Source organism: Heterodontus francisci, chromosome 23 (assembly GCF_036365525.1).
Source record: "Heterodontus francisci isolate sHetFra1 chromosome 23, sHetFra1.hap1, whole genome shotgun sequence".
Classification (NCBI taxonomy): domain Eukaryota; kingdom Metazoa; phylum Chordata; class Chondrichthyes; order Heterodontiformes; family Heterodontidae; genus Heterodontus; species Heterodontus francisci.
In genome coordinates this window covers 2,314,139-2,341,905 of record NC_090393.1, presented here as the reverse complement: position 1 = coordinate 2,341,905, position 27,767 = coordinate 2,314,139, and the positions used below count along the sequence as shown (strand labels likewise).

At 43.6% G+C, this 27,767-nt stretch overlaps 1 protein-coding gene across 11 annotated transcripts in view; it reads left to right on the top strand.

The window, feature by feature from the left end:
* The window catches only part of dnah10 (dynein axonemal heavy chain 10), a 323,633-nt gene that overhangs the window by 30,355 nt on the left and 265,511 nt on the right, over positions 1–27,767 (top strand). For 10 of the 11 annotated variants that reach the window (XR_010977212.1, XM_068054489.1, XM_068054490.1 and 7 more), the window contains 7 exons: positions 907–1,064; positions 3,449–3,679; positions 6,405–6,595; positions 9,822–10,020; positions 18,535–18,729; positions 19,887–20,057; positions 21,218–21,394. Coding sequence is in view for 10 of the 11 variants with exons in the window: in XM_068054489.1 (XP_067910590.1) it covers positions 907–1,064; positions 3,449–3,679; positions 6,405–6,595; positions 9,822–10,020; positions 18,535–18,729; positions 19,887–20,057; positions 21,218–21,394 (1,322 nt within the window). In the remaining variant the exon portion in view is untranslated. The remainder of the gene's footprint in view (positions 1–906; positions 1,065–3,448; positions 3,680–6,404; positions 6,596–9,821; positions 10,021–18,534; positions 18,730–19,886; positions 20,058–21,217; positions 21,395–27,767) is intronic. The other variant, XM_068054492.1, reaches the window with a different exon arrangement.

Genomic DNA, 27,767 nt, shown 5'->3' with positions numbered 1-27,767 from the left:
ACCCAACCAATCACCTTGCAGATTTCCTGTGATGTCACTAAGTTTTTGTTTGAGTCTCAGCACGCGCCGAGAGGGAGAGCAGGTCCGCCAGCCGCCGCAGCTCCTGCCTTCAGGTAAATTTGGGCTAATCCTCTGCCAATGTCAGGTCCCCTCTCTCTGCATATGAGGTTTTGAGGGTATCAGCAGATGGATACGGACTCCTCTGATGCAGCAGTACCTGCCAGGCATCCCTCCGCCAGTCCTCTTCCCTCAAATCGTTCACATCTACGGAAATCCATTAGCTGCAGTAATGAGGTTGTAGAACACTGCTGAGCAATTACCGCAAAGGCTCAGGTAAACTGAAGTGGCAACCAAAACAAACAATAAACCATCAAACAAGAAAGATGCAGATATAATCTTTAACTTAATTACGATGGCTTTTGCATGGTCTCCCTCCTGCAGCTTATCCCAAATCAGCTGAGTGAGGTTATGTATAACCGTGATTATGATCTGCCGCACTGGTTGGAAAGAGACACAGAAGGTGTTGGAACATAACACACGCATCATTTGAATATTGCAATGACATTCTCGGGTGTTTCAGGCAGGAACTTCCTGCATCCACCCCCTAAAGGGCAAAGACTCAGCATTGGGGGTGGGAGGGGAGTGGTGTCTAAACCTGTTTATATGGTGCTTTGTACATGGGATGCAACTAAGATAATCAGCCCTCGTGTTGTGAGTTTGAGTCCCAGCAAAACCACAGGGAGGGGAGCTAATGTTACCTGTTCAGTTTTGGGGAGAATGTGTCTTTAATTGTATAAATTTACAACAACAACTTATATTTATATAGCGCTTTTAATGTAATAATTGTACAGAATTAGATATTGATGTGTTATTGTTCCTAAACAAATATATTTTCTCTCTAACCAGGTGAGATCAAGCTCGAGATGCCAGAAATCGATCTTGATGTAGACTTGAACCAATTTGCTTTTGACCCAGTTATAATGGAAAAGCTAGAACAGAGCATAATGAACTGGCAGGTGCAAATCACTAGTGCTGTTGAAGAGCAGCTGACAAGGATACCCCAGGTGCCATATACCTACTGTTACTATCCAAGTCGACACTTTTTGCCTTAATATTCCTGTAGAGTTTTTGTCCTGTTCTTAAAGGATCGCCTCTGGAAATTGAAAACTCAAAATAGATTTTGACTGGGCTTCCAGAAGATATTTACTCGCTTTTTATATGTATTTTTGTGAAACATTTAATACTTGCTCTGGTCAAACTGTTGGACACTCTCTGCCATCAGCCATGCTCCTAATATGCTAAATTTTCAATATTAATGTCATTATTCTCTAGTCACAAACACCTATAACTTCAATGGTTTACTTCAGAAGCTACTCGTGTTTGTATAAACCTCTTTCTTAAAACATTCCTTTCCTTATTTGAACTTTCAGGTACTGAGGTCATCATTTCATTCTTTTTAGCCTGATTTCTTTGTCCCTCCAGTACCTTACTTTTTAAAATCCTCCCCCACAGCCTGTTTACCCTCTCCGCAATCACATTGGTACCAGTTCTGTTAAGGTGATGCACGACCTGTTGAACAGATTTTCCATGCTCTAGAACTTGCTCTACTGTCCTGTGAAATTGAAATCTTGACTTCTTTGCTATCGTTATAACATTGGTATATCTAACCACCTTCTCCTGATCTGACCTAGTGGGTTCCACTGAGAGGAATGCTAAAATTACCAGCCTTGTCACCCCGCTGACAGTGGTTTCTGTGTGATTCTTGACTTTGGGTTGATTTATTTTCCTATCGTGAAGCATTTGCTCCCTGCTGCTTTATATCCTTTACCCTGGCTTCTTAAAACAATAGACTATTCTGAATCACGGCTGCAAATCAGACAAGCTGCCTAATTAAGGAGCTCCCATCACTATTAACATGTGCCTGTTCTCTTGGAAAGTGATACTCTTTTACCTATGGGTAACTCCTTGCTCCATGGTGTAGTGATGATCTTGATTTCCAGTACTTGCCACAGTACTTGCATCATTGTCCTCATCGTAAATATTGAGAGCTGTATACCAATTGGGCATTTCCAAGATTTCCCAGTACTGATTCCCTCTGTCTCATACTGCTCCCTCCGTCAGTGTTAACCCACTTTCTTCTACTTTGCTTCAGTCTTTTTATCTGTGAGGTTCTAAACTTGCAGAGTGTATCTTAAAGAAACCTTTCTATCCCTTGTATGTTGTTCTGGTTCCCTGCTTGAAGATGAAAGCCCTTTTGGCACTTCACGTGTACTCCTCTTGGATACTTTATGTATTCATGCCATCCTACATCATCCAAATAAATATGGGTACAAAAGTAGTCCATTTAGTTCCTCGTGTCTATTTTGTCATTCTGTTAGATTGTGGCTGATCTGTACCTCCATTTACCCACCTTTGTTCCATTTCCCTTGCTATCTTTATCCAACAAAAATCTAACAATACAAAAGCAAAATACTGCAGATCCGGGAAAGCTGAAATAAAAACAGAAAATGGTGGAAATGCCGAGCAGGTCTGGCAGCAACTGTGGAAAGAGAAACAGAGTTAACATTTCAAGTCAATAACCTTTTGTCAGAATTCAGAAATCTATCTATCACTCTTGAAAATTTCAGTTGACCTCCAGCATCCACAGCCTTTTGAGGAAGTGAGTTCCAGGTTTCCTGATTTCACTCCTAAATGGTATAGCTCCAATTTTAGGATTGTGCCCCTTTGTTCTGGACACCCCCACCAGAGTAAAGGTGCGCAAAGAAAACCCGACCCGAGTCCGAATGCCGGACCCATAAGCCCGACCCCGACACATGTCGTTGGATCCCGTCGGGGTTGGGTTGGGTAGCAGGCCGTTACCCATGTACTGATGTAAAGGCCTTCCACCTGACCCGAGCTCAACAGGTCCTGACAACGTGTGTCGGGTTCAGGTCGGGTCGGACTTCTGGGTCCGGCATTCGGGCTCAGGTGGGGTTTCCTTTGCACCAGAGGGAAGAGTTTCTCTGTATCAACACTGTTAAATCACAACTATTTTAAATACCTGATTAGATCATGCCTCAACCCTCTAAACTCCAGGGAATACAAAGCCAAATTTTATGCAACATGTCCTTATAATTTAACTGTAACCCTTGCTAGATCCTGGTGGATCTGTGCAGCACACCTTCCAAGGCCCACATCTCCTTCCTGAGGTGCAGTGTCCAGAACTGAACGCAGTTACTCCAGGGAGGGTCTGACCAAGACTTTGTACAACTGAAGCATCACTTTCTCAATTTTGAATATGGAACAATTTAGTAAAATACACATGCTACATTGTGGTTCTGTTCTTGGTGCCATGAACACTTATACTCTGTTAAACTGAAGTGGTGTCTTTTATTATCAGGCATGTTAAGATCGAAGACAAGAATGCATTTTTCTTTTTCACAAAGTAATATCCGACTCTGTTCCTTAGGGTAATGGTCCATTAGCAGAGATTGATTTCTGGCGTGAACGTAATGCTACTCTCAGTGCCCTCAGCGAACAGCTGAAACTGCCTGTGGTGAAGAAGATTGTTGACTTTGTGAGCAAAGTTGACCAAAGTTTAATTCAGAATCTCAATTTAATCGTTACTGACCTCACAAAGTACCATGTGGAAGCTGCAGACAATGTCAGGTTCCTTTCAACCCTTGAACGTCATTTTAAGGTAAAGAAGAATTGAACCCTTTGTGTAATATAGTAGACAAAAATAATGAATAATGCACGAAGATACAGGCTTTTGAAATACCCTTCTACCAGTGACTCCATTGATAAATGACATTGGCCTATGTCAAGAACAGTAGTGTACACTTGCTTCCATTGCAGCGAACATTACATCGGAGCAAGAGTCTTTTTCAGGGCCATTAAAGAAACTTCATTTGGAGTTTCTGGTGATAGCATCGCTAATATTATGAATTGATCTTCAATAATCTGCAGCACTTGTTTTAGCTTGTTTTGAAGATGGTTGTGCTGAACTGAATCCAGCTGTCCATTTCAGCAGCAGTGAAAGTGACTAAGAAATTGAACTTGTGTTTCGTGGTTGCATGTAAAAGTGTCATGGCTGTCAGATATTTTGCAGTGATAATCTTTTTGGCAATAGAAAGAAGAAAGAACTTGCATTTGTCATTCCCTGAGAACGTTCCAAAGTGTTTTACAGCCATAGAAATACTTTTGAAAAGTAATAATTGTTGTAACATAGGGAAAACCCAACAATCAATTTACACCAAGGTTGTCTAACATACGGCCCGCCAAATGTTTCCATCCAGCCCGTAAGTGTAAATTGTTCCAGTCATCTTCACTGTGACTGGAAATGAGAAATTTTCCTTTGTCGTCTTCTTACAGACCGGCTTTTTTAAAAATGTCGCTGTCAGTTTCACAGCTAACAGCTGCTGACATCGGGAACAGTGGATTCCCAACAGACTCGGGGTTTCCCAGTGGGTTCTGACTTGTTTTCAAAAAGCCCGCCGGAAAACCCCAAGTCTGTTGGAAATCCACTTTTCCCAAAGTCAACAGCTGTCGGCTGTGAAACTGACAGCAATGTTCTTAAAACAACTGGCCAACCATACGCTAAGCATTCCACTCTGCAACTGTGTGTGAGAGAGAGGGGGGAACAAACAGAGAGAGAGAGGAGAGAGAGACAGCAAAAAGGGAGAGAGAGGAGAACAGAGAGAGAGAGAGGGGAGGGAACAGAGAGACGGGGGGACAGGGGGAGCAGGGAAACGGAGTGAGGAACACTGGAGACAGGGGTGGGGGGTTGGGGAAGAGATACAGAGAGAGGGGGGAGAAGGAGACAGAGAGAGAGGTGAGATTGAGACCGAGAGACAGACAGACCAAGAGGCGGAGAGAGAAACAAGACAGCAAAGGGGAGGGGGTGAAGAAAGAGTAATTTACTTATGGTACAGAAGGAGGCTATTCTGTTCATCAAGCCCATACCAGCTCTCCACGGAGTTATGCAGTCAGTCCCACTCCCTGGCTTGATCCCCGTAGCCTTGCAAGTCTATTTCTCGAAGGTGGTCATCCAACTTCCTCTTGAAGTCATTGATTGTCTCCACTGGCATCACCCTTGCAGGCAGCGAGTTCCAGGTCATTACCACCTGCTGTGTAAAAAATGTGCTTCCTCATATTCTTTGCACAAAACTTTCAATCTGTGACCCCCAGTCCTTGGGGAGAGTGGGGGTGAGGGGAGGGGAGGAGAGGAGAGAACCATACATACATACACACATCACGGGGAGAGAGATTAAGGTCTCTCCTGACAGATGGACATCTATCCAGAATACTCTGCATCACTACCTCAAGGGTGCGGGGAGAGATTGACGATTTATGCAAGCAAAAACGATGCTGGGTATGTCACTAAATCAGTTTTCAATATAGTGACAAGAAAGTAAGTCAATAAATGAGTCTTATTTAAAGCTTCTTCACAAAATGCACATTTATTGTTGTTTTTATTCGTAAGATAAATTTTTAGTGCCTTTCCCTTTTGAAATTTGCTCACTGGCCCCCGGGCCGAGCAAAAATTGTAATGCGGCCCTCCGCCGGAAAAGGTTGGACACTCCTGATTTACACATACGAAGGTCCCACAAACAGCAATCCGATCATGATTTGATTATCTGTTTTTAGGGATGTTAAATGAGGGATAAATATTGGGGAGGACACCGGGGAGCATGGCCCTGCTTTACTCTTTATAGCGCCATAAGATCTTTTATGTCCTCCTGGAAGGGTAAGTGGGGTTTCAGGTTTAACATCTTTTTGAAGGACGGCACCTTCAACAGTGCAGGACTCCTTCAGTACTGCATTGATTATGAAACTGATATGATTTTCCTGCAACACATCTTACTGTTTGATAATAGTTTTATCTTAAAGTTTACATATTTCCTGGCTGTATTTTACCTCTTTTTTTTTTGTCTTGCCAGTATTCCTGTTTGTTTTCCATCTCGGTACCCCTTTGAGGTGGTCTTGAGTAGCCGAATTCCTCTTTTTCCAATGCATAGCAAACTTATTTCCTGGTTCAAGCAAAGTGCCTTCCTCTGTTCAGAACCTCACTTCTGCTGTTCCTTATTATTTGCATAATTTTGGCAAGATGGGAGGTGACCATGCATGTGAATGGCAAGCTTCAGAGTGAACCAGAATAATCAAAGTTGAACATTTCCTATGGAAAGATTACTAAGTAGTTACGCCTTGATTCTATCTGACACTCTTGTGAAGGCTTACCTGTTTGTTTTGTTGTAAATTTTTTTCCCCAATGATGCACTTGCTGTTCTTTGATTCACTAATATCCTCTTGTCCTTTGTTACGTAACTTGATTAAAACTGCTGCACATGTCTTAGTCAGCAATCTTCATGTTTACAATATGAATGTGCAGTACACAATTTAAAAAATTTATGCCTGTTTAATAGAACCTGTCACATGGAACAAGATTTCAAGTTGTCATGGATACAATTCCTTCAATGATGAATGCCTTGAGGATGGTTTGGATTATTTCTCGCCACTACAACAGGGATGAGCGAATGGTGCCCCTTATGGAACGGATTGCGTGGGAGATTTCAGAACGAGTCCGTAAAGTAATCAATGTACGGACAATGTTCAAGTAAGCAACGTCAGTGACATTCAACATTCTGCTGATGTGTAGAAGTCCATATACTGTTAGTATCTGATATACATACTGCTGTTTGGGGGGTGGGGGGGGGTGACTTTTTTTTTTATTCGTTCATGGTATATGGGTGTCGCTGGCTAGACCTGCATTTATTGCCCATCCCTAATTGCCCTTGAGAAGGTGGTGAACCGCTGCAGTCCATGTGGGGTAGGTACACACACAGTGCTGTGAGGAAGGGAGTTCCAGGATTTTGACCCAGCGACAGTGAAGGAGCGGCAATATAGTTCCAAGTCAGGATGCTGTGTGACTTGGAGGGGAACTTGTGATGGTGTTTTTACTTTGATTATAGTAATGCTTTCAATAGATCTTTTATACCACCACAACAGCAAATTGCATTTATACAGCATCTTTAACATAGAAAAATATCCCAAAGTGCCTCACAAAGGCATAATCAGAAAAAAAATGAAGTGGCAAGCCAAAGGTGGAGATATTAGGAAAGGTAAACAAAAGCTTGGTCATATTTTAATGAGGTTCTTAAAGGCGTTGAGGGAGAAGTGGAGGAGTTAATGGAGAGAAATCCAGAACATGGGGCAAGATAGCCAAAGGCACGGCCACCAGTGGTGAGCAGGGAACATGACAACATCTGAATTATTACACTGTTCAATGATATTCTTTAGTTTCTTTTTCGGACTGTTTGCACTTTGCAGTTAATTTGTGGACTGGGTTTCAATCTTCTTCATGGTTGTTACTGGAGGGGATTCTGGAAGGTCCCCATGATCCCATAAATTTCAGTGGTCCATTCAGCCGCAGATTTGAAAACTGTCTAAATAATGAGAATAGATGAGTTTCGAAGCAGAATAAGGTCGGGATTTCAGCTCACACACCATTACCACTAAATGGTACAGTAAGACAGCAAGTAGCCAGAAGAATGATATCCACTTTCCAGCACTGACTCACTGCCAACTGATTTCTCTCAATGATTTCATATGAAATGATCAGCTGGTTTAATGGGATAACAAAATAGCAACCTTCTATTTAGGCAGGAGAACAACTGAGTCTCTTCCACTTTCTGACTGGGGAGACTGTGGATAGAATTGTCAGCTGAGCATGACACTTCTGTTCATCTTTCTTTTTAACTCCGGTCTCAGCCATGACTCAGTGATAATGCTCTTGCCTCTAAATCAGAAAATAGACTTCACGTCCTACTCCAGAGACTCCCAGAACAGCTTTGTTGTTTAATCTTTCCTACCCTGTACCCTATCACACACCTTTTTGTTCTCTTTCTTCCCTAAACCCCCTTCACTCGCTTAAAACCTAATTCTTCTAACCTTTGGCAGTTCTGATGAAAGGTCACAGACCTGAAACGTTAACTCTGCTTCTCTCTCCACAGATGCTGCCTGACCTGCTGAGTATTTCCAGCATTTGTTTTTATTTCAGATTTCCAGCATCTGCAGTATTTTGCTTTAATTTTCTTGAGCACATAATCTTGGCTGACACGCCAGTGTGGTACTGAGGGAGTGCTGCACTGTCAGAAATGCTGTCTTTTAAGATGAGACGTTAAACTGGGGCCCCATCTGACCTCTCAGAGGATCCCAAGGCACATTCGAACAAGTGAAAGAGAGTTCCTTGTGTCCGGGCCAACATTTATCCCTCAACCAACATTACTAAAATATATGCTAAAATAAAAGCAAAATACTGCGGATGTTGGAAATCTGAAATAAAAACAAGAAGAAGGGTCACTGACCCGAAACGTTAACTCTGCTTCTCTTTCCACAGATGCTGTCAGATCTGCTGAGTGGTTCCAGCATTTCTTGTTTTTATTACTAAAATATATAATGTGGTCATTATCAGTGACAGGAAACAAAGGGTAATTGTTGACGGGTGTTTTTGCTACTGGAAGGCTGTTTCCAGTGGCATTCCGCAGGGCTCAGTACTAGGTCTCCTGCTTTTTATGGTATATATTAACGATTTGGACGTAAATGTAGGGGGCAAGGTCAAGAGGTTTGCAATGACACAAAAATTGGCTGCAGGAAGATATCAATGGACTGGTCAGGTGGACAGAAAAGTGGCAAATAGAATTCAACTCTGAGAAGTGTGAGGTGATGCATTTTGGGAGGTCAAACAACGCAGAGGAATACACAATTAATGGAAGAATACTGAGAGGTGTAGAGGAAATGAGGGACCTTGGAGTGAATGTCCATAGATCCCTGAAGGTAGCAGGACAGGCCGATTAGGTGGTTAAGAATGCAGATAGAATCCTTTCCTTTATTAGCGGAAGTATAGAATATAAGAGCAGGAAGATTAAGCTGGAACTGTATAAATCATTAGTTGGGCTGTGTGCAGTTCTGGTCGTCTCATTACAGAAAAGATGTAATTGCACTAGAGAGGGTACAGAGGAGATTGATGAGAATGTTTCCAGGATTGGAAAAATGCAGATAGAGGAAAGATTAGTCAGCTGGGGTTGTTCACCTTGGAACAGAGAAGGCTGAGGGGAGATTTGATTGAAATGTACAAAATTGTGAGGGGCCTGGATGGAGTGGATGGGAAGGGCCTATTTACCTTAGCAGAGAGGTCAGTGACTAGGGGACACAGATTTAAAGTGATTGGTAGAAAGATAAGAGGGGAGATGAGGAGAAGTTTTTTTTGCCTTCACTCAGAGGGTGGTAGTGTTCTGGAGCTCACTGCCTGAAGGGCAGTAGAGGCAGAAACCCTCAACTCATTTAAAAGGTGTCTGGATATGCACCTTAAGTGCTGTAACCTGTAGAGCTACGGATCAAATGTTGGAAAGTGGGATTAGTCTGGGAGGCTCAATTTTCGGCCGTGCAGACAACACGGGCCAAGTGGCCTCTTTCTATGCCATAAACTTTCTATGATTCTGTTTATCTCATTGCTGTTTGTGGGTTGTTGCTGTGCAATAATTGGCTGATGCATTACCTGACATTAGTAATGACAGTGTTTCAAAAGTAGATGAAGTGCTTTGGGAAATCCTGAGGTCACGAAAAGCAATTTATAAATGCAAATTCTTTCTTTACCCCAGTCTACAACATTTTAGCCAACCTTAAGTGAATGAATTAGGGCTAACTTGTCAGTCCCAGCTGGGTGTAACAGTCCCAAATACATAAAGGCCGACAGGCTTGAGCTACCCATCCCTTTCCCTAATGTTCTGATAAAGAGCTTTAAATAACTCTCCAAATGTCTTTGCTTTATTTTTATTTGAAAGGAGGAACTCAGCAGTAGCAAAACAAAGTGTTTTAGAAGCCAAACGTACCCTCCAGTTGTGGAAAGACTCGTACTTTGATATCCGTTCTAAAATTGAAGCTTCCGGAAGAGATCAACGCTGGGAATTTGATAGAAAAAGGCTTTTTGAGAATACTGATTACATGATTATCATCTGTCAAAATATTTATGATATCTTAGAGGTAAACTATTGCAAATCAAAGAAAAAAGTAAAGAAACTGTTATTAGCATTTTCTGTTTTAGGTGAACTTGTTTTGAACTTTAAGAAATATCCTTTAAAAATTTTTTAATAATGTTCAGTGATCTTTTTCTTAAGTAGGAAGCTATAATAGTTACTTATCGATAAAGGCCTGCTACCAGACCTGAACCCGACGACGTGTCGGGGTCAGGTCGGGTTGCACTTCCGGGTCCGGCATTCGGGTCGGGTTGGGTCAGACACACTCTATCACAGGTAAGTTGCTCCACTGTTAATTTAATTTTTGCACTAGAAAGGTGGTTTTGTTACAGTTATTTTAAACTTGTGCAGATCAGCAAGAAAGTGAAAAAAGTAAGGTTGGGTCGGGCGCGGGAAAAAATGGAAGGACTTGGGCCGGATGTCGTTCTGTCGGGCTCGAGTCGGGTTTTCTTTTTGCAGACCCGAGCAGGCCTTTACTTGTCGATCCCCTGTGATGTTGCACTTGGAGTCAGGACTACGTGTAGTCTTCAGATGAAGTGGGACTAGAGAGCAGGGGATAATGGGACCAGGGTGCACAGACATAATTGTACCCCCATTTCAAAGTCATACATTCTGTCCTTATTTTTATATATTTCTGTTATAAATCTCAGTGCCATCCTTTATAAAGGAAACTTTCTATAAATACGCCCGCCCTCTATTGGTGCTGCTGCTGCGTCTTCACTGGTGGGAGAGTGTAATTACAATGTGACATGTTTACATAGGCAGTTGTCTATTCTAAATGTGGATATGGGAATTTATAATGGAAAAGTTGACAGGATGCTGTCCACGCATGCAAGATTTTTAATGCATTACTCTATTATTACTGGTCTCCTGTGGTGTTGCTCATATTTAAAAAGGATAAGAACATTATGGTGTGTAGGATATCAGGTGTAACATAAGCCTGCTCATTTAAGGTTACAAAGTCCAAAAGAATTAAATAGGCACAACCTGTGATCAATTAGAGCTAATTGTTGACGTTTCTGTTTAGATTCATGATATTTTTAAACTATCACTCCTCCCCTTGGGGAGAATAAGGTCATGCATTTCTCTTTTTTTTTCAATACTTTTGATCAAATAGGATCCAAATTCTACACTTGCTGTCCTGAGCTGTAGGGGGAGTAATCTGGACCACCATTTCTCGAGAACATTAATCAACCCCATTCCATATTAGCGAACAGCAGATGTTTTTCTGAGGCCTGGGATTGGTCCAGCTAGATTGGTGCAACAGACACAAGGGGATGAATAGTCTACTCTTTTTCCTATGTTCCTTTCTGATCTTCTGCAATTTAGTGAAGGAACTATCTTCTCACTGAAAACTGATGAAAGTACCCAAATTGGAATAACACTTGCTCACTAAGAAGGGATTTGACTCAAATGACAGTGATCCCTTAAACTTTGTTTGGGAATACTAGTTGTCTTTTAAGAATTATGAAGCCACCTCAGGCTGATCTGAATTTTAAAACAAAACATCATGAGCCCAACTACATTCAGAAACTTTTCCAGGTTAAACTCAGTTACAGCTATGTTTTCCCTCAATGCAACATTGCATTAAACACAGTAAACAAAAGATGGAATCGATCACAAAGGCTGCAAATGCAAGTTTTCATTACAAAAGGATAAACAGACAATAATGACCATGAGCCTTGGAGATATTGGTGATCGGGAGCTAAGAGTGGTAGAACCATACTAATGCAAATAATGAAGAATTTGTTTCTTATTGGGCTACAGATACCATCTCCTTCTATCCTACCTACAAACTCCATCTTCTTTCAGCAGATCCTTATATGAGCAGGAACACTGATGACACCTCATATGTTGAGCTGCAAAAGACTGCAATCCTGTCACATCCAGTCATGAATGGTGGTGGAAAATTAAATAACGAACAGGAGGAGGTGGCTCCACAAATATCCCTATCCTCAATGATGGGGGAGCCCAGCACATCAGTGCAAAAGATAAGGCTGAAGCATTTGCAACAATCTTCAGCCAGAGGTGCTGAGTGGATGATCCATCTCGGCCTCCTCCTGAAGTCCCCAGCATCACAGATGCCAGACTTCAGCCAATTCGATTCACTCCACGTGATATCAAGAAAGGACTGAAGGCACTGGATACTGCAAAGGCTACGGGCCCTGACAACATTCCAGCAATAGTACTGAAGACTTGTGCTCCAGAACTGGCCTCGCCCCTAGCCAAGTTGTTCCAGTACAGCTACAACACTGGCATTTACCCGGCAATGTGGAAAATTGCCCAGGTATGTCCTGTACACAAAAAGCAGGACAAGTCCACCCCAGCCAGATACCACCCCATCAGTCTACTCTCAATCATCGGTAAAGTGATGGAAGCTGTCATCAACAGTTCTATCAAGTGACATTTGCTTAGCAATAACCTGCTCAGTGATGCTTATTACAGGGAATTGGAGGAGCATATATGTAGGGAAATCACAGATAGGTGTAGGAATTATAGGGTTGTAATAGTAGGTGATTTTAACTTGCCTAATATTGACTGGGACTGCCTTAGTGCTAAGGGATCAGATGGGGAAGAATTTGTTAAGTGTGTCCAGGATAGTTTTCTGAAGCAGTATGTGGATGGTCCTATTAGAGAAGGGGCTACACTCGACCTTCTCTTAGCAAATGAGGGTGAGCAGTTGGTTGATGTGTCAGTTGGGGAGCACTTTGGGACAAGTGACCATAACTCTGTTAGCTTCACGATAGTTATGGAAAAGGATAGGACTCGTCCTCAGGTTTAAGTCCTAAATTGGGCGAAGGCTAATTTCGATGGCATCAGACAGGAACTCTCAAAAGCTGAATGGGAGAGGCTGTTTAAGGTAAAGGGATGTCTGGCAAGTGGGAGGCTTTTAAAAGTGAGATAGCAAGAGTTCAGGGCCGGCATGTTCCTCTTAGATGGAAGGGCAAGGCTGGCAAGTTTAGGGAACCTTGGTTGACGAGGGATATTGAGGGTCTGGTCAGGACAAAGAAGGAGGCATATGTCAGGTATAGGCAGCTGGGATCAAGCGAGTCCCTCGAGGAGTATAGGGGATGTAGGACTACACTTAAGAAGGAAATCAGGAGGGCGAAAAGGGGCCATGAGATTTCCCTGGCAGATAAGATAAAAGAGAATCCTAAAAGATTCCATAAGTATATTAAGAGTAAAAGGGTAGCTAGGGAGAGAGTAGGTTCCCTTAAGAATCAGTGTGGCAATCTATGTGTGGAGCCACGGGAAATGGGCAAGGTCTTAAATGAATATTTCTCGTCCGTATTTACCGTGGACAAGGTCATGGAAGCCAGTGAGTTCAAGGGAGGGAACAGCGATATCCTGGAGCATATCAACATTACAAAGATTAGATTAGATTAGATTAGAGATACAGCACTGAAACAGGCCCTTCGGCCCACCGAGTCTGTGCCGAACATCAACCACCCATTTATACTAATCCTACACTAATCCCATATTCCTACCAAACGTCCCCACCTGTCCCTATATTTCCCTACCACCTACCTATACTAGTGACAATTTATAATGGCCAATTTACCTATCAACCTGCAAGTCTTTTGGCTTGTGGGAGGAAACCGGAGCACCCGGAGAAAACCCACGCAGACACAGGGAGAACTTGCAAACTCCACACAGGCAGTACCCGGAATCGAACCCGGGTCGCTGGAGCTGTGAGGCTGCGGTGCTAACCACTGCACCACTGTGCCGCCCACAGGTGTTGGAAGTTTTGAAGCGTATTAAGGTGGATAAATCCCCAGGGCCTGACCAGGTGTAGCCTAGGATGCTATGGGAAGCAAGGGAGGAGATTGCTGGGGCCCTGGCAGAGATTTTTGTATCAACGTTAGCCACGGGTGAGGTACCGGAAGACTGGAGGATAGCTAATGTTGTGCCTTTATTGAAGAAGGGCAGCAGGGATATGCCAGGGAACTACAGGCTGGTGAGCCTTACATCAGTGGTGGGAAAGTTCTTGGAAGGGATTCTGAGAGACAGGATTTATATGCATTTGGAAAGACATGGTCTGATTAGGGATAGTCAGCATGGCTTTGTGCGTGGGAAATCATGTCTCATGAATTTGATTGAGTTTTTCGAGGAGGTGACCAAGAGGATTGATGAGGGCAGGGCGATGGACGTTGTCTACATGGACTTTAGCAAGGCCTTTGACAAGGTCCCGCATGGTAGCCTGGTCCAGAAGGTTCGAACACATGGGATCCAGGATGTGCTCGCAAATTGGATACAAAATTGACTTGGTGATAGGAGGCAGAGGGTGGTAGTGGAGGGTTGTTTTTCAGATTGGAGGCCGGTGACCAGTGGTGTGCCGCAAGGATCAGTGCTGGGCCCTCTGTTGTTTGACATACATATTAATGACTTGGATGTGAATGTAAGGGGCATGATTAGTAAGTTTGCAGATGACACCAAGATTGGTGGTATAGTGGACAGTGAAGAAGGTTGTCTAAGGTTACAACAGGATATAGATCAACTGGGAAAGTGGGCAAGGGATTGGCAAATGGAATTTAACGCAGACAAGTGCGAAGTGATGCATTTTGGGAAGTTAAACCAGGACAGGACATATACAGTGAATGGCAGGGCCCTGGGGAGTGCTGTTGAGCAAAGAGACCTTGGGGTGCAAGTACATAGTTCCCTGAAAGTGGCAACACAGGCAGACAGGGTGGTGAAGAAGGCGTATGACATGCTTGCCTTCATCGGCCAAGGCATTGAGTACAAGGCATTTAGGGTGGCGCAGTGGTTAGCACCGCAGCCTCACAGCTCTGGGGACCCGGGTTCGATTCTGGGTACTGCCTGTGTGGAGTTTGCAAGTTCTCCCTGTGTCTGCGTGGGTTTTCTCCGGGTGCTCCGGTTTCCTCCCACAAGCCAAAAGACTTGCAGGTTGACAGGTAAATTGGCCATTATAAATTGTCACCTGTATAGGTAGATAGGTGGTAGGGAAATATAGGGACAGGTGGGGATGTTTGTTGGGAATACGGGATTAGTGTAGGATTAGTATAAATGGGGGCTTGATGTTCGGCACAGACTCGGTGGGCTGAAGGGCCTGTTTCAGTGCTGTATCTCTAATCTAATCTAATCTAAAGAGTTGGGAAGTCATGTTACAGTTGTACATAACGTTGGTTAGGCCGTATTTGGAGTACTGTGTGCATTTCTGGTCACCGCACTACAGGAAAGATGTGATTAAGCTAGAGAGGGTGCAGAAAAGATTCACAAGGATGTTGCCTGGTTTGGAGGGCTTGAGTTATAAAGAGAAATTGGATAGGCTGGGTCTGCTTTCCCTGGAATGAAGGAGGCTGAGAGGGGACATGTTAGAGGTATATAAAATTATGAGAGGCATAGATAGGGTAGATAGCCAGAGTCTGTTTCCCATGGTAGGGGTGACTAAAACTAGAGGACATAGATTTAAGGTGAGAGGGAGGAGGTTTAAAGGGGATCAAAGGAGTAAATTTTTCACACAAAGAATAGTGGGTATCTGGAATGGGCTGCCTGAGGAGGTGGTGGAGGCAGGAACAGTAGCGACATTTTAGAGGCATCTGGACAGGTACTTGAATGAGCAAGGCATAGAGGGATACGGAATTAATGCAGGCAGGTGGGATTAGTATAGATAGGCATTATGGTCGGCATGGACGCGGTGGGCCGAAGGTCCTGTTTCTATGCTGTACGACTCTATGACTCTACAGCCTTGGTTCAAACATGGACAAAAGAGCTGAACTCGAGGTGAGGTGACAGTGACTGCCCTTGACATCAAGGCAGCATTTGACTGAGGATGGCATCAAGGAGCCCTAGCAAAACTGAAGTCAATGGGAATCAGGGGGAAATCTCTCCACTAGTTGGAATTGTAACTAGCTCAAAGGAATATGGTTGTGGTTGTTGGAGATCAATCATCTCAGCTGCAGGACATCACTGCAAGAGTTCTTCAGGGCAGTGTCCTAGGCACGACCATCTTCAGCTGCTTTATCAATGACCTTCCTTCGATCATGAGGTCAGAAGTGGGGATGTTCACTGATGATTGCACAATTAGCAGCAGCATTCGCGACTCCTCAGATACTGAAGCAGTCCGTGTAGAAGTGCAGCAAGACCTGGACAACATCCTGGCTTGGGATGATAAGTGGCAAGTAAATTCACGCCACACAAGTGCCAGGCAATGACCAACTCCAAAAAGAGAGAATCTAACCATCTCCCCTTGACATTCAATGGCATTACGATTGCTGAATCCCCCACTATCAATATCCTGGGGGTTACCATTGACCAGAAACTGAACTGGTTTAGCCATATAAATACTGTGGCTACAAGAGCAGGTTAGAGACTAGGAATCCTGCAGTGAGTAAATCTCCTCCTGACCCCAAAGCCTATCCACCATCTACAAGGCACAAGTCAGGAGTGTGTTGGAATACTCTCCACTTGCCTGGATGGGAACAGCTCCAACAACACTCAAAAAGCTCAACACCATCCAGGACAAAGCAGCCCGCTTGATTGTTTGTGGACGGGGTGCCATTCACTCCCTCCACCACCAACGCACAGTGGCAGCAGTGTGTACCATCAACAAGATGCACTGCAGCAACGCGCCCAGGCGACTCAGGCAGCACCTTCCAAACCCTCGATCTCTACCACCTAGAAGGGCAAGGGCAGCAGATGAGTGAGAACACCACCACCTGCAAGTTACCGTCCAAGTCACACACCATCCTGACTTGGAACTATATCGCCGTTCCTTCACTGTCGTTGGGTCAAAATCTTGGAACTCCCTTCCTAACAGCACTGTGGGTATACTTACCCCACATGGACTGCAGCGGTTCAAGAAGGAGGCTCACCACCACCATCTCAAGGGCAATTAGGGATGGGGAATAAATGCTGTCCTGGCCAGTGACGCCCACATCCCATGAATGAATTAAAAAAAACAAAAAGTGTTTGTCGTCTGATGCTCAATAAGGGAAAGAACACTTAAGTTTATCTCTAACCTCATCCAGTGCTACAATGCCCGCCTGAACTCTCTGATCCACTGATTCCAGTTTCTTGTGCACCCTTCCCACCCCGACACGTTTCAGTCCAACATTGTTGGCCAGGCCTTCAGAACCCTAAAATTCACACTCAAATTCTCCTCAAGTTACTTCTGCCTCCCTACCTCTTTTAAGACTGTTATTAAAATCAACTGCTTTTGACCAAGCTTTTTATCAGCCCGCCTAATAGCGACTTACTTGGTAAAGGGGTGAGTGAGAGACAACACTGGAAATGACAGTGTCCATTTTTTGATTATGTCTCTGATGTGTTTTGGGACATTTCTCAACATTAAACCATGTTGTATCAATGCAAATTGTTCTTGCAAAGAGGCAGCACAGGCACAATGGGCCAAATGGTCTCCTTCTGTGCTGTAGGTTTCTATGGCAACCTCCTTGGCTTACTTTTAAGTGGGTGCTTAACTGGTGACGTCGTCTTCTGGTAAAAACAAAAAAAAACTCTTGCAGATCATTTGCTCACTTGTAAATTTGGGACAGTCAATCCATGGTGTGCTGCTGGCACCCTGACAGATCCCTTTCATCTTTCTGAATTGACTCTTTAGAAACAACAGTTGTGCAACAATTCATAAGAGTGGATAAACATCTGCTGCAGTGTGCAGTTACCATTGGTTTGGAAAATTTTCAGAGCTTTCAGGATGACTTAGTGCTTTAAAAGCTGGAAATGGATGAGATGTGTTAATAGCCTAGAACAGTCCAGCAGCTTTACAGAGGAGGGGAAGAAACACTCAGGTCAAATAGGTCAACTAGGCAGTCGGGTGAGACCCAGTGAGGGGCCAGTGAATCGCTGCAGTATTGCCATAAAGAAACGGGAGAGGAAAGTCTAGAATTCAACAATAAAAGAGATTTAATTTACATATTAAAAAATTAAAACTACAAAATTTAAAGTTTATATCAGTGTTAGAAATAGGTGCAAGATTAGATTATATGGGCCCCTCAAACCTGCTCTGCCGTTAAATAAAATCATGGCTGATCCTTAATCCCACTATCCTGACCTGTCCCCCTATCACTATTTCCTTAACCCCCAAAAATTCAAATTCTATATTACATTGAGAATTATAATGGGAAGGTTAACAGAAAAGTATGACAAGAATGTAAGCCAGATTGTACAGACACAAAGTGCATGCAGATATATTAAAGATACAAGAAGAAAAACAGATTTGCTCTAAAGAGGCTTAATATGTAATCACAAGCTTTGTATATTTATTAAACTCATCAGCATATGTTAGTGCTCCAACTTGCTGTGGCACAAAGTGATATGTTCTGGGTTCACCCCAGAAGTTCCAGTGCTGCCTCTCACTCACCCCTTTACATTCTGAATGTTTAATGGTCTCTCTCATTGGTGTAAATTCAGAAACTCATGAATAAATAATAAATGTTTTTATTGATCATCATGAAGAAATGTCTTTTTCTATTTAATCATTGTAAACATCAGAGCAACACAAGTTAAACAAAAAAATACTCTTTTGGTATTGTAAAATCACCAGATTCGAGAAGAATTTTACAACATCTTTGGACCAGAGCTGAAGGCTGTAACTGGAGACCCTAAGCGGATTGACGATGTAGTAAAAAGGGTTAATGATCTGGTTGTACCTATTACGCAGTTATCCTTTGATTTGTTTAACATTCGTCACACCCAAATGTGGAAGGTTGTTATGGAAGATTTCGACACTCAGGTTCAGGTATGATAGCACTGGAAGTACCTTTACTGATTGAATCTCTTAATTTATTTACAATAAAAACTTGCATATTAAAGCATCACTATTTTAAAATTCTTAGAAAAATTAGTATGCATGAAACGGGTCACCTCACTACTTTTTTGCACCTCTTGTATTTATACCTTTTGAGTATTCTCAGGCCATTTGATGCTGTGTTCTGAGGTGAAGGATCTGCGCTCAATGTTTCTCGTTCAAACCATCCCCATGGCCTGTCTGGGAACTGGAAAAGAATAGCAGGCATTGTGCTGGGGTCTCATTGGGTTCTACTGAAAACTTTGCTCAAGTGACCCAAACTCCTTTAACTTTTACAGATGTCAAAAAGAGAAGTCATAGATCCTATTCTCCCAGCTGCATTGATGACATGTTCAGAGGTGGAGTCCATGCACATTTTATTTTCCTCTCCACTCCTGTTTATTGAGATATGATTCCATGGGTGCTGGCAGCCCTCAGGTATTTTGGCCAAATTGCCATTCTTCATGTGTGAGCCAGAACACTGAGGACTGACAGATTGTTGTTCCTTGGAAGGTATAACAGCTGAGTCCAGTCCTGTTTCTCATTTGACGTGTGTGGATTGTTCAGTACAGTCACTGAATAGCAGTGAGAAGTGAGCATTCTGGATGGATTTCCCTCCTTTGCCTTGGGACTCCAAGACCAGTTATAATGGCATTGTCACTCCAGCTCAGATTAATGAACTCAGAGATTGAACCTGCTCTGTATAACTCAGTATGACCTCAGATGATGCATTTGTCTCCTGTACCAGTAGGGAATCCCATCATGGAAATTTTATGACAATTTGATATGCAATATAGAATTGCTGGATGGTTATTAGGAATATAAAACCTGATATGATTTTTTTCCCTCCATTAACCCTAGGGCACTGAAACCAATTATTGCACCCCAACGGAGAGCAGCTAATCCATCAGAGACTGGAGATTGAACCTGGAGCTTCTGGTCTATATGGTTTAGTCCCATGCATGCTTCATTTACTGCCTGGACCACCTAGACTCACTGTTGCAGTCTACATCCATACCCAGTCCATTGACTTGTCAAATACAGTTCCTTTTCATTTAATTATAATTACTTTAACAATATACATAAAGTTGCTTCATTGTTTTTTGCAGTTAATTGAAGGGGAAGCAAAGAACTTTATTGATGAGTCATTCAAGAGTCTTCGCTCTGCAGAAGCAGCTTTCGACATGCTTTTGAGATTTAAACATATCCGCTCACGTGAAGCTATCAACAAACAAATGATGAGAAAGTTCAATGATATTCTGACGCAGTATTGCAAAGAGGTACGCAGGAGTCATTACGGTTTTTGGGTACTGACCGCCTACTTCACCTCAGTAGCATTGCCCGACTCTGCTCCTGCCTTAGCGCATCAGTTGATGAAACCTTCATCCATGCCTTTGTTACTTCTAGGCGTGACTGTTCCAAAGCTCTCCTAGCTGGCCTCCCATCTTCTACTCTCCCCAGATTTGAGGTCATCCAAAACTCTGCTACTGGTGCTCGAACTCGAACTAAATTCTGTTCACCCATCACTCCTGTGCTCGTTGGCCTACATTGGCTCTTGGTCCATCAATGCCTCAGTTTTGAAATTCTCATCATTCTTTTCTGTGGCCTTGTCTCTCACAGGGCAAGACTTTTAGGCCTGATGGGGGAGTGTGTGGAGGTGGGTTAGTGCAAATATTTGCGCCATTGGCTGGCGTGCTGGCTCCATCCTGCCCCCAGGCCATTTTCCCAGAGGAGAGATCAGAGTCGGCAGGGCTACCTGCCCACAACTGGTGGGTAGCTAGGTAACGAAAGGCCTATTGTCAGAGGCTAACTGGAATTTTCCAGTTGGCCTTCAGGCCCAACTAGGCCAGCTGCCTGGAGGTGTCCTCCTGGTGGTAGATCGGCAGGGGGGGCCAGCACTCCAGGCAGGCTTTGAGGCCCTCCCCACCTGCCTGGCCTCAGCTGTGGCTATAGCCACCCTGTGGAAAGGCTCCCCTTCCACAATGGTCGCCCAGCTGCTGAAGACATTTTTAAATTTAAAAGTTGGAGAGAGGATGGCGTGCCCACCCTCTGGCCACAAATCGGCTATTTCAGGGAAAAATCACTGCTGTGTTACTGTTTACCACAAAGTTTGGGGTCCTGACCCAAAGGGTAAAATTCTGTACCCTATCTCTAACTTCCTACAACCCATGGCGATCTTGTGAGCAGGCAGGCCTGGGCGCTAAATTGGAATTCCCTCCCTAAATCTTTCCGCCTCTCTTCCCTCCTTTAAGCTGCTGCTTAAGACCTATTCCCATATGATCAAGCTTTGTCACCAGCTTTAATATCGCCTTATGTGGGTCGGTGACATATTTTGTTTGATAACAGTCCTGTGAAGCGCCTTAGGACGTTTTACTATGTTAAAGGCGCTATATAAATGTAAGTTATTGTCCTAATGTGCCTTTTTTAAAAAAAAAAACAGGTTGATATTATAAATGGCCTCTTCACTAATCATGCTAATAATCCTCCTGTAACCAAAAATCAACCACCTGTTGCTGGGGCCATCAACTGGGAACGTTCTCTCTTTCACCGGATTAAGCACCCCATCGTTCACTTTCAGGAGATGCCTGAGATGCTGGCCAGTGACCAGGGGAAAGTAGTAAGTCCATATTCTACCTTTAGACTTGGACATTTGAAGATTGACATTCATTGCACAGATCAAAAAATGACAAGCATTGTTGTCTACTGGGAGGCAATATTTCATTCAAGATATCTTTGCTACAGATTTATTTCAGTTAAATATGCATTATTAGCATGGAATAGATGTTATTGGCTCAGTTATCCTGGGTGGAATATGACCAGATATGGCAAGGCTTTATCTGCTGCATTGGCTAATAATTGTGACACCAAAATCTCTTTCAATGCATTAATATCAATCTAGAGATTATGCTGTGCAATGTTAGCATACAAATGTTTGACAAGTTCAGATTGAAATACTCTGCTATGTATCTCAGGTTTTAACCTAACTCTTCCCAATGTGTGGGTCTTACTCATCCAGTAGCAACCAGAGTATAAATTTGCTGGATTCACTAGGTCTTCCTTATGGGCAGCCTATCAAATATGATGGCCTTATACTGGGGTTAATCCCAGCTGCTGTGAGATCTGTGCAGCGGGAACCAACGGTGCACTTACTCAGCTCTCTAATGAGAAGGTATAAGCAGCAGTGGTAAAGTGAATGCTGGCCTAGTGTTCATAAGTTTTGTCACTGTGCTGACTGATGATGAATCTATCTTTTTGTGAATAGTTTGAGCTCGGGGTGGGGGGGGGCGGTGGCGGTGCAATCACTTCTTTATTCAAACTCAGGAGGTGGGGCCGTGATTCTTTCTTTCCTGGGTACGCTGTTATATAGGTTGTGTAAGTGGAATGGAAAGATGATTGGGTACTGTTGTCACTGCCTCTTAGCTTAAATGTGCTGGACCTTAGTGACATCTGCTGAACCTGGTACATCTATTTCCCCTCCTCCACAAAGAACTAAGGAGTGCAGCCCAGACCATGGCACCAAGAGGCATGGGACTGTGCAGGAGGCAAAGTGTAGAAATGCAGTCATTACAGGTGATTCCATAGTCAGGGCCACAGATAGACATTTCTGTAACTGTCATATTGAGTCCCACATGGTGTGTTGCCGCCTAGTGCCAGGGTAAAAGTACATCATGGAGAGGGTGCAGGATATTCTGCAGGGGGTGAGCCAGAAGTTGTGGTAAATGTTGGTACTAATGACAGCAAGGGCAGGTATTGAGGTCCTATGGTTAGATTTTCAGGAGCTAAGGAGGAAGTTAAAGAGTAGGACCTCAAGGGTAGTAATCTCTGGATTACTCCCAGTGCCATGTGCTAGTGAGTGGAAATAGAAAGATAGGGAAGGTCAGTGCATGTGTTGAAGCATGGTGTAGGAGGGAGGGCTTCTGATTTTTGGGGCATTGGGATCAGTTCTGGGACAGAAGGCATTGATTCAAAAGAGATGGGTTGCACCTCAACAGGACTGGGACAAAGAACAAAGAAAATTACAGCACAGGAACAGGCCCTTCGGCCCTCCAAGCCTACGCCGATCCAAATCCTCTATCTAAACCTGTCGCCTATTTTCTAAGGGTCTGTATCTCTTTACTTCCTGCCCATTCATGTATCTGTCTAGAATACATCTTAAAAGACGCTATCGTGCCCGCGTCTACCACCTCCGCTGGCAAAGCGTTCCATGCACCCACCACCCTCTGCGTAAAGAACTTTCCACGCATATCCCCCCTAAACTTTTCCCCTTTCACTTTGAACTCGTGTCCCCTTGTAATTGAAACCCCCACTCTGGGAAAAAGCCTCTTGCTATCCACCCTGTCTATACCTCTCATGATTTTGTACACCTCAATCAGGTCCCCCCTCAATCTCCGTCTTTCTAATGAAAATAATCCTAATCTACTCAACCTCTCTTCATAGCTAGCGCCCTCCATACCAGGCAACATCCTGGTGAACCTCCTCTGCACCCTCTCCAAAGCATCCACATCCTTTTGGTAATGTGGCGACCAGAACTGCACGCAGTATTCCAAATGTGGCCGAACCAAAGTCTTATACAACTGTAACATGACCTGCCAACTCTTGTACTCAATACCCCGTCCGATGAAGGAAAGCATGCCGTATGCCTTCTTGACCACTCTATTGACCTGCGTTGCCACCTTCAGGGAACAATGGACCTGAACACCCAAATCTCTCTGTACATCAATTTTCCCCAGGACTTTTCCATTTACTGTATAGTTCACTCTTGAATTGGATCTTCCAAAATGCATCACCTCGCATTTGCCCTGATTGAACTCCATCTGCCATTTCTCTGCCCAACTCTCCAGTCTATCTATATTCTGCTGTATTCTCTGACAGTCCCCTTCAGTATCTGCTACTCCACCAATCTTAGTGTCGTCTGCAAACTTGCTAATCAGACCACCTATACTTTCCTCCAAATCATTTATGTATATCACAAACAACAGTGGTCCCAGCACGGATCCCTGTGGAACACCACTGGTCACACGTCTCCATTTTGAGAAACTCCCTTCCACTGCTACTCTGTCTCCTGTTGCCCAGCCAGTTCTTTATCCATCTAGCTAGTACACCTTGGACCCCATGCGCCTTCACTTTCTCCATCAGCCTACCATGGGGAACCTTATCAAACGCCTTCCTGAAGTCCATGTATATGACATCTACAGCCCTTTCCTCATCAATCAACTTTGTCACTTCCTCAAAGAATTCTATTAAGTTGGTAAGACATGACCTTCCCTGCACAAAACCATGTTGCCTATCACTGATAAGCCCATTTTCTTCCAGATGGGAATAGATCCTATCCCTCAGTATCTTCTCCAGCAGCTTCCCTACCACTGACGTCAAGCTCACCGGTCTATAATTACCTGGATTTTCCCTGCTACCCTTCTTAAGCAAGGGGACAACATTAGCAATGCTCCAGTCCTCCGGGACCTCACCCGTGTTTAAGGATGTTGCAAAGATATCTGTTAAGGCCCCAACTATTTCCTCTCTCGCTTCCCAATGTGCTCACAGGGAGGTTCACTAGTGTGGTTGGGGAGAGTTAAACTAATTTGGCAGGGAGATGGGCACCAGCATATAGAAGTAGAAAAGAAGGTAAGAGTGTTGACACCAACATCCTGGGGGTTACCATTGACCAGAAACTGAACTGGATCAGCCTCATAAATGCTGTGGCTACAAGAGCAGGTCAGAGGCTAGGAATCCTGCGGCGAGTAACTCACCTCCTGACTCCCCAAAGCCTGTCCATCATCCACAAGGTACAAGTTAAGAGTTTGATGGAATACTCTCCGCTTGCTTGGATGAGTGCAGCTTTAAGAACACACAAGAAGCGCAACACCATCCAGGACAAAGCAGCCAGTTTGGCACCCCATCCATCCCACTTTCAACATTCACTCCCTCCACCAGCGATGCACAGTGGCAGCAGTGTGTACCATCTACAAGAAGTACTGCAGCAACTCACCAAGGCTCCTTCGATAGCACCTTCCAAACCTATACCTCTACCACCAAGAAGGACGAGGGCAGCAGATGCATGGGAACGCTACCACCAACAAGTTCCCCTCCAAGCCACACACAATCCTGACTTGGAACTATATCACCGTTCCTTCACTGTTGCTGGGTCAAAATCCTGGAACTGCCTTCCTAACAGCTCTGTGGGTGAACCGCAGCTGTTCAAGAAGGCGGCTCACCAGTACCTTCTCAAGGGCAAATGTAACCCCACTAGTTAAAGAAAGGGTGGGGGGGGGGGACAAAAAAAACCAGAACCACAGACTTGTTAGGTTGACATCAGTAGTAGGGAAAAATCTTAGAATCTATTATAAAGGATGTGATAACTAGACACTTAAAAATAATATGATTGGGCAGAGTCAATATGGATTTATTAAAGGGAAATAATGTTTGATAAACCTGTTGGAGTTTTGAGGAAGTTACTTGTAGCACAGAGTCAGAGAGTCAGAGTTATACAGCACAGAAACAGGCCCTTCGGCCCCATCGTATCTGTGCAGGCCATCAAGCACCTATCTATCCTAATCCCATTTTCCAAGACTTGGCCTGTAGACTTGTATGGCGTTTCAAGTGCTCATCTAAATACTTCTTAAATGTTGAGGGTTTCTGCTTCTACCACCCCTTCAGGCAGTACGTTCCAGATTCCAACCACCCTCTGGGTGAAAAAATGTTTCCTCAAATCCCTTCTAAACGTCCCGCCCCTTTTCTTAAATCTATGCCCCCTAGTTATTGACACCTCCGCTAAGGGAAAAAGTTTCTTCCTATCTAACCTATCAATGCCCCTCAGAATTTTGTATACCTCAATCATGTCCATCCTCAGCCTTCTCTGTTTTAAGGAAAGCAACCCTAGCCTTTTCAGTCTCTCTTCATAGCTGAAATGCTCCAGCCCAGGCAACATCCTGGTGAATCTCCTCCGCACCCTCTTCAGTGCAATCACATCCTTCCTATAGTGTGGTGCCTAGAACTGTACACAGTACTCCAGCTGTGGCCTAACTAGCATTTTATACAGTTTCATCATAACCTCCCTGCTCTTAAATTCTATGCCTCGGCTAATAAAGGCAAGTATCCCATATGCCTTCCTAACCAACTTATCTACCTGTACTGCTGCCTTCAGTGATCTATGAACAAGTACACCAAGATCCCTCTGACCCTCTGTACTTCCTAGGGTCCTGCCATCCATTGTATATTCCCTTGCCTTGTTAGTCCTCCCAAAATGCATCATCTCACACTTCTCAGGATTAGATTCAATTTGCCACTGCTCCGCCCATCTTACCAGCCCATCTATATCGTCCTGTAATCTAAGGCTTTCCTGCTCACTATTTACAATACCACCAATTTTCATGTCATCTGTAAACTTACTTATCGTACCTCCTATATTCACGTCCAAATCATTAATGTACATAGAGAACCAGTGGATTTCGATTTTTAGAAAGCTTTTGATAAGGTTCCATACAGGAGGTTATTAAAAAAAATTAAAACACATGAGATTGGGAGTAATATACGGATATGGATTGAGAATTAGTTAACAGACATAAAACAGAGATGTTTCCGTTGCAGGCTAGGTACATTCCAACAAGGGCAAAAGGTAAGGGAACCAAGAACAGGGTTCTTTGGATGACGAGGGAGATAAAGATTATGATGAAAAAAAAAGAGCATGTATGATGCATTTGTAAAAGATAGATCATTGAGTAATTGAATTTTTTTGATGAATTAACAGAGAAGGTTGATGAAGGGAATGTGGTGGATGTTGTTTATATGGATTTTTAAAAAAGTGTTTGATAAGGTACCACATAAAATAACAAAATTCAGGTGTAGGCAGCAGGAAGGTCAGTGTCCAACTGGATAAAAAATTGACTTAAGGCCAGAAAACATTGAGTTGCAATAAATGGTTGCTTTTCAGACTGGAGGATGGTAGACAGTGGTGTTCCCCAAGAGTCAGTGCTGGGGCCACTGCTTTTTTTGCTATATATAAATGATGTGGATCTTGGAATACAGAGTAGAATCTCAAAATTTGCCGATGACAAACTTGGAGGTGTGGCACGCAGTGAAGATGATATGAACCGCCTGCAACAGGACATAGGCTAGCAGAATGGGCAGAGAGGTGGCAGATAGAATTTTATACTGACAAGTGTGAGGTGATTTATTTTGGCAGAAGGAATAGGGAGATGCACGACATACTTAATGGCAGTTTTACAGAGAGTGTGTTGGAACAGAGGGACCTGGGCATGCATGTGCCTCCATCTTTGAAGGTGACAGGATATGTTGAGAGTGGTCAGTGAAGCATATGGGATCTTGGGCTTCATAAACAGAGTCATTGAGTACAGAAGCAAGGAAGTTATGCTGAACCTTTATAAAGCTCTGGTTAGGCCCCAATTGGAGTGTTGTGTCCAGTTCTGGACACACTTTGGGATGAATGTGAGGGTCTTTGAGAGGGTGCAGAGGAGATTTACCAGGATGAATCCAGGGATGGGAGATTTTAAGTTACAAAGTTGGGTTAGAAAAACTAAGGTTGTTCTCCTTAGAACAAAAAAGGAGATTGAGGGGAGATTTAATAGAAGTGTACATCATAGCAGTGTACAAGATTATGACTGTCTTAGATAAGTTAGACAAGAAAAAACTGTTCCTATTAACAAATAGTACAAGGTCTAGGATGCAGATTGAAGATTTTAGCTAAGAGATGCAGGAGGATCTTTTTTTATTTAAACGCAGCAAGGTGGTAGTGACCTGGAACTCGCTGCCCATGAGGATGGTGGAAGCGAAGACAATCAATGGCTTCAAATGGAAATTGGATGGACACTGTTAAACTCGAGAAAGCTTGATATGGAAGGATAATGCTGGAGCCTATACTTACTCAGTTTCACATTTATTGTGCAGAGTAAAAGGATTACAAACATGTAGCTCCTCACTCAAAACCCTCTACCAGTCTCAGTGAGTGTATGCTTATAAGTAGTCAACCAAGACCC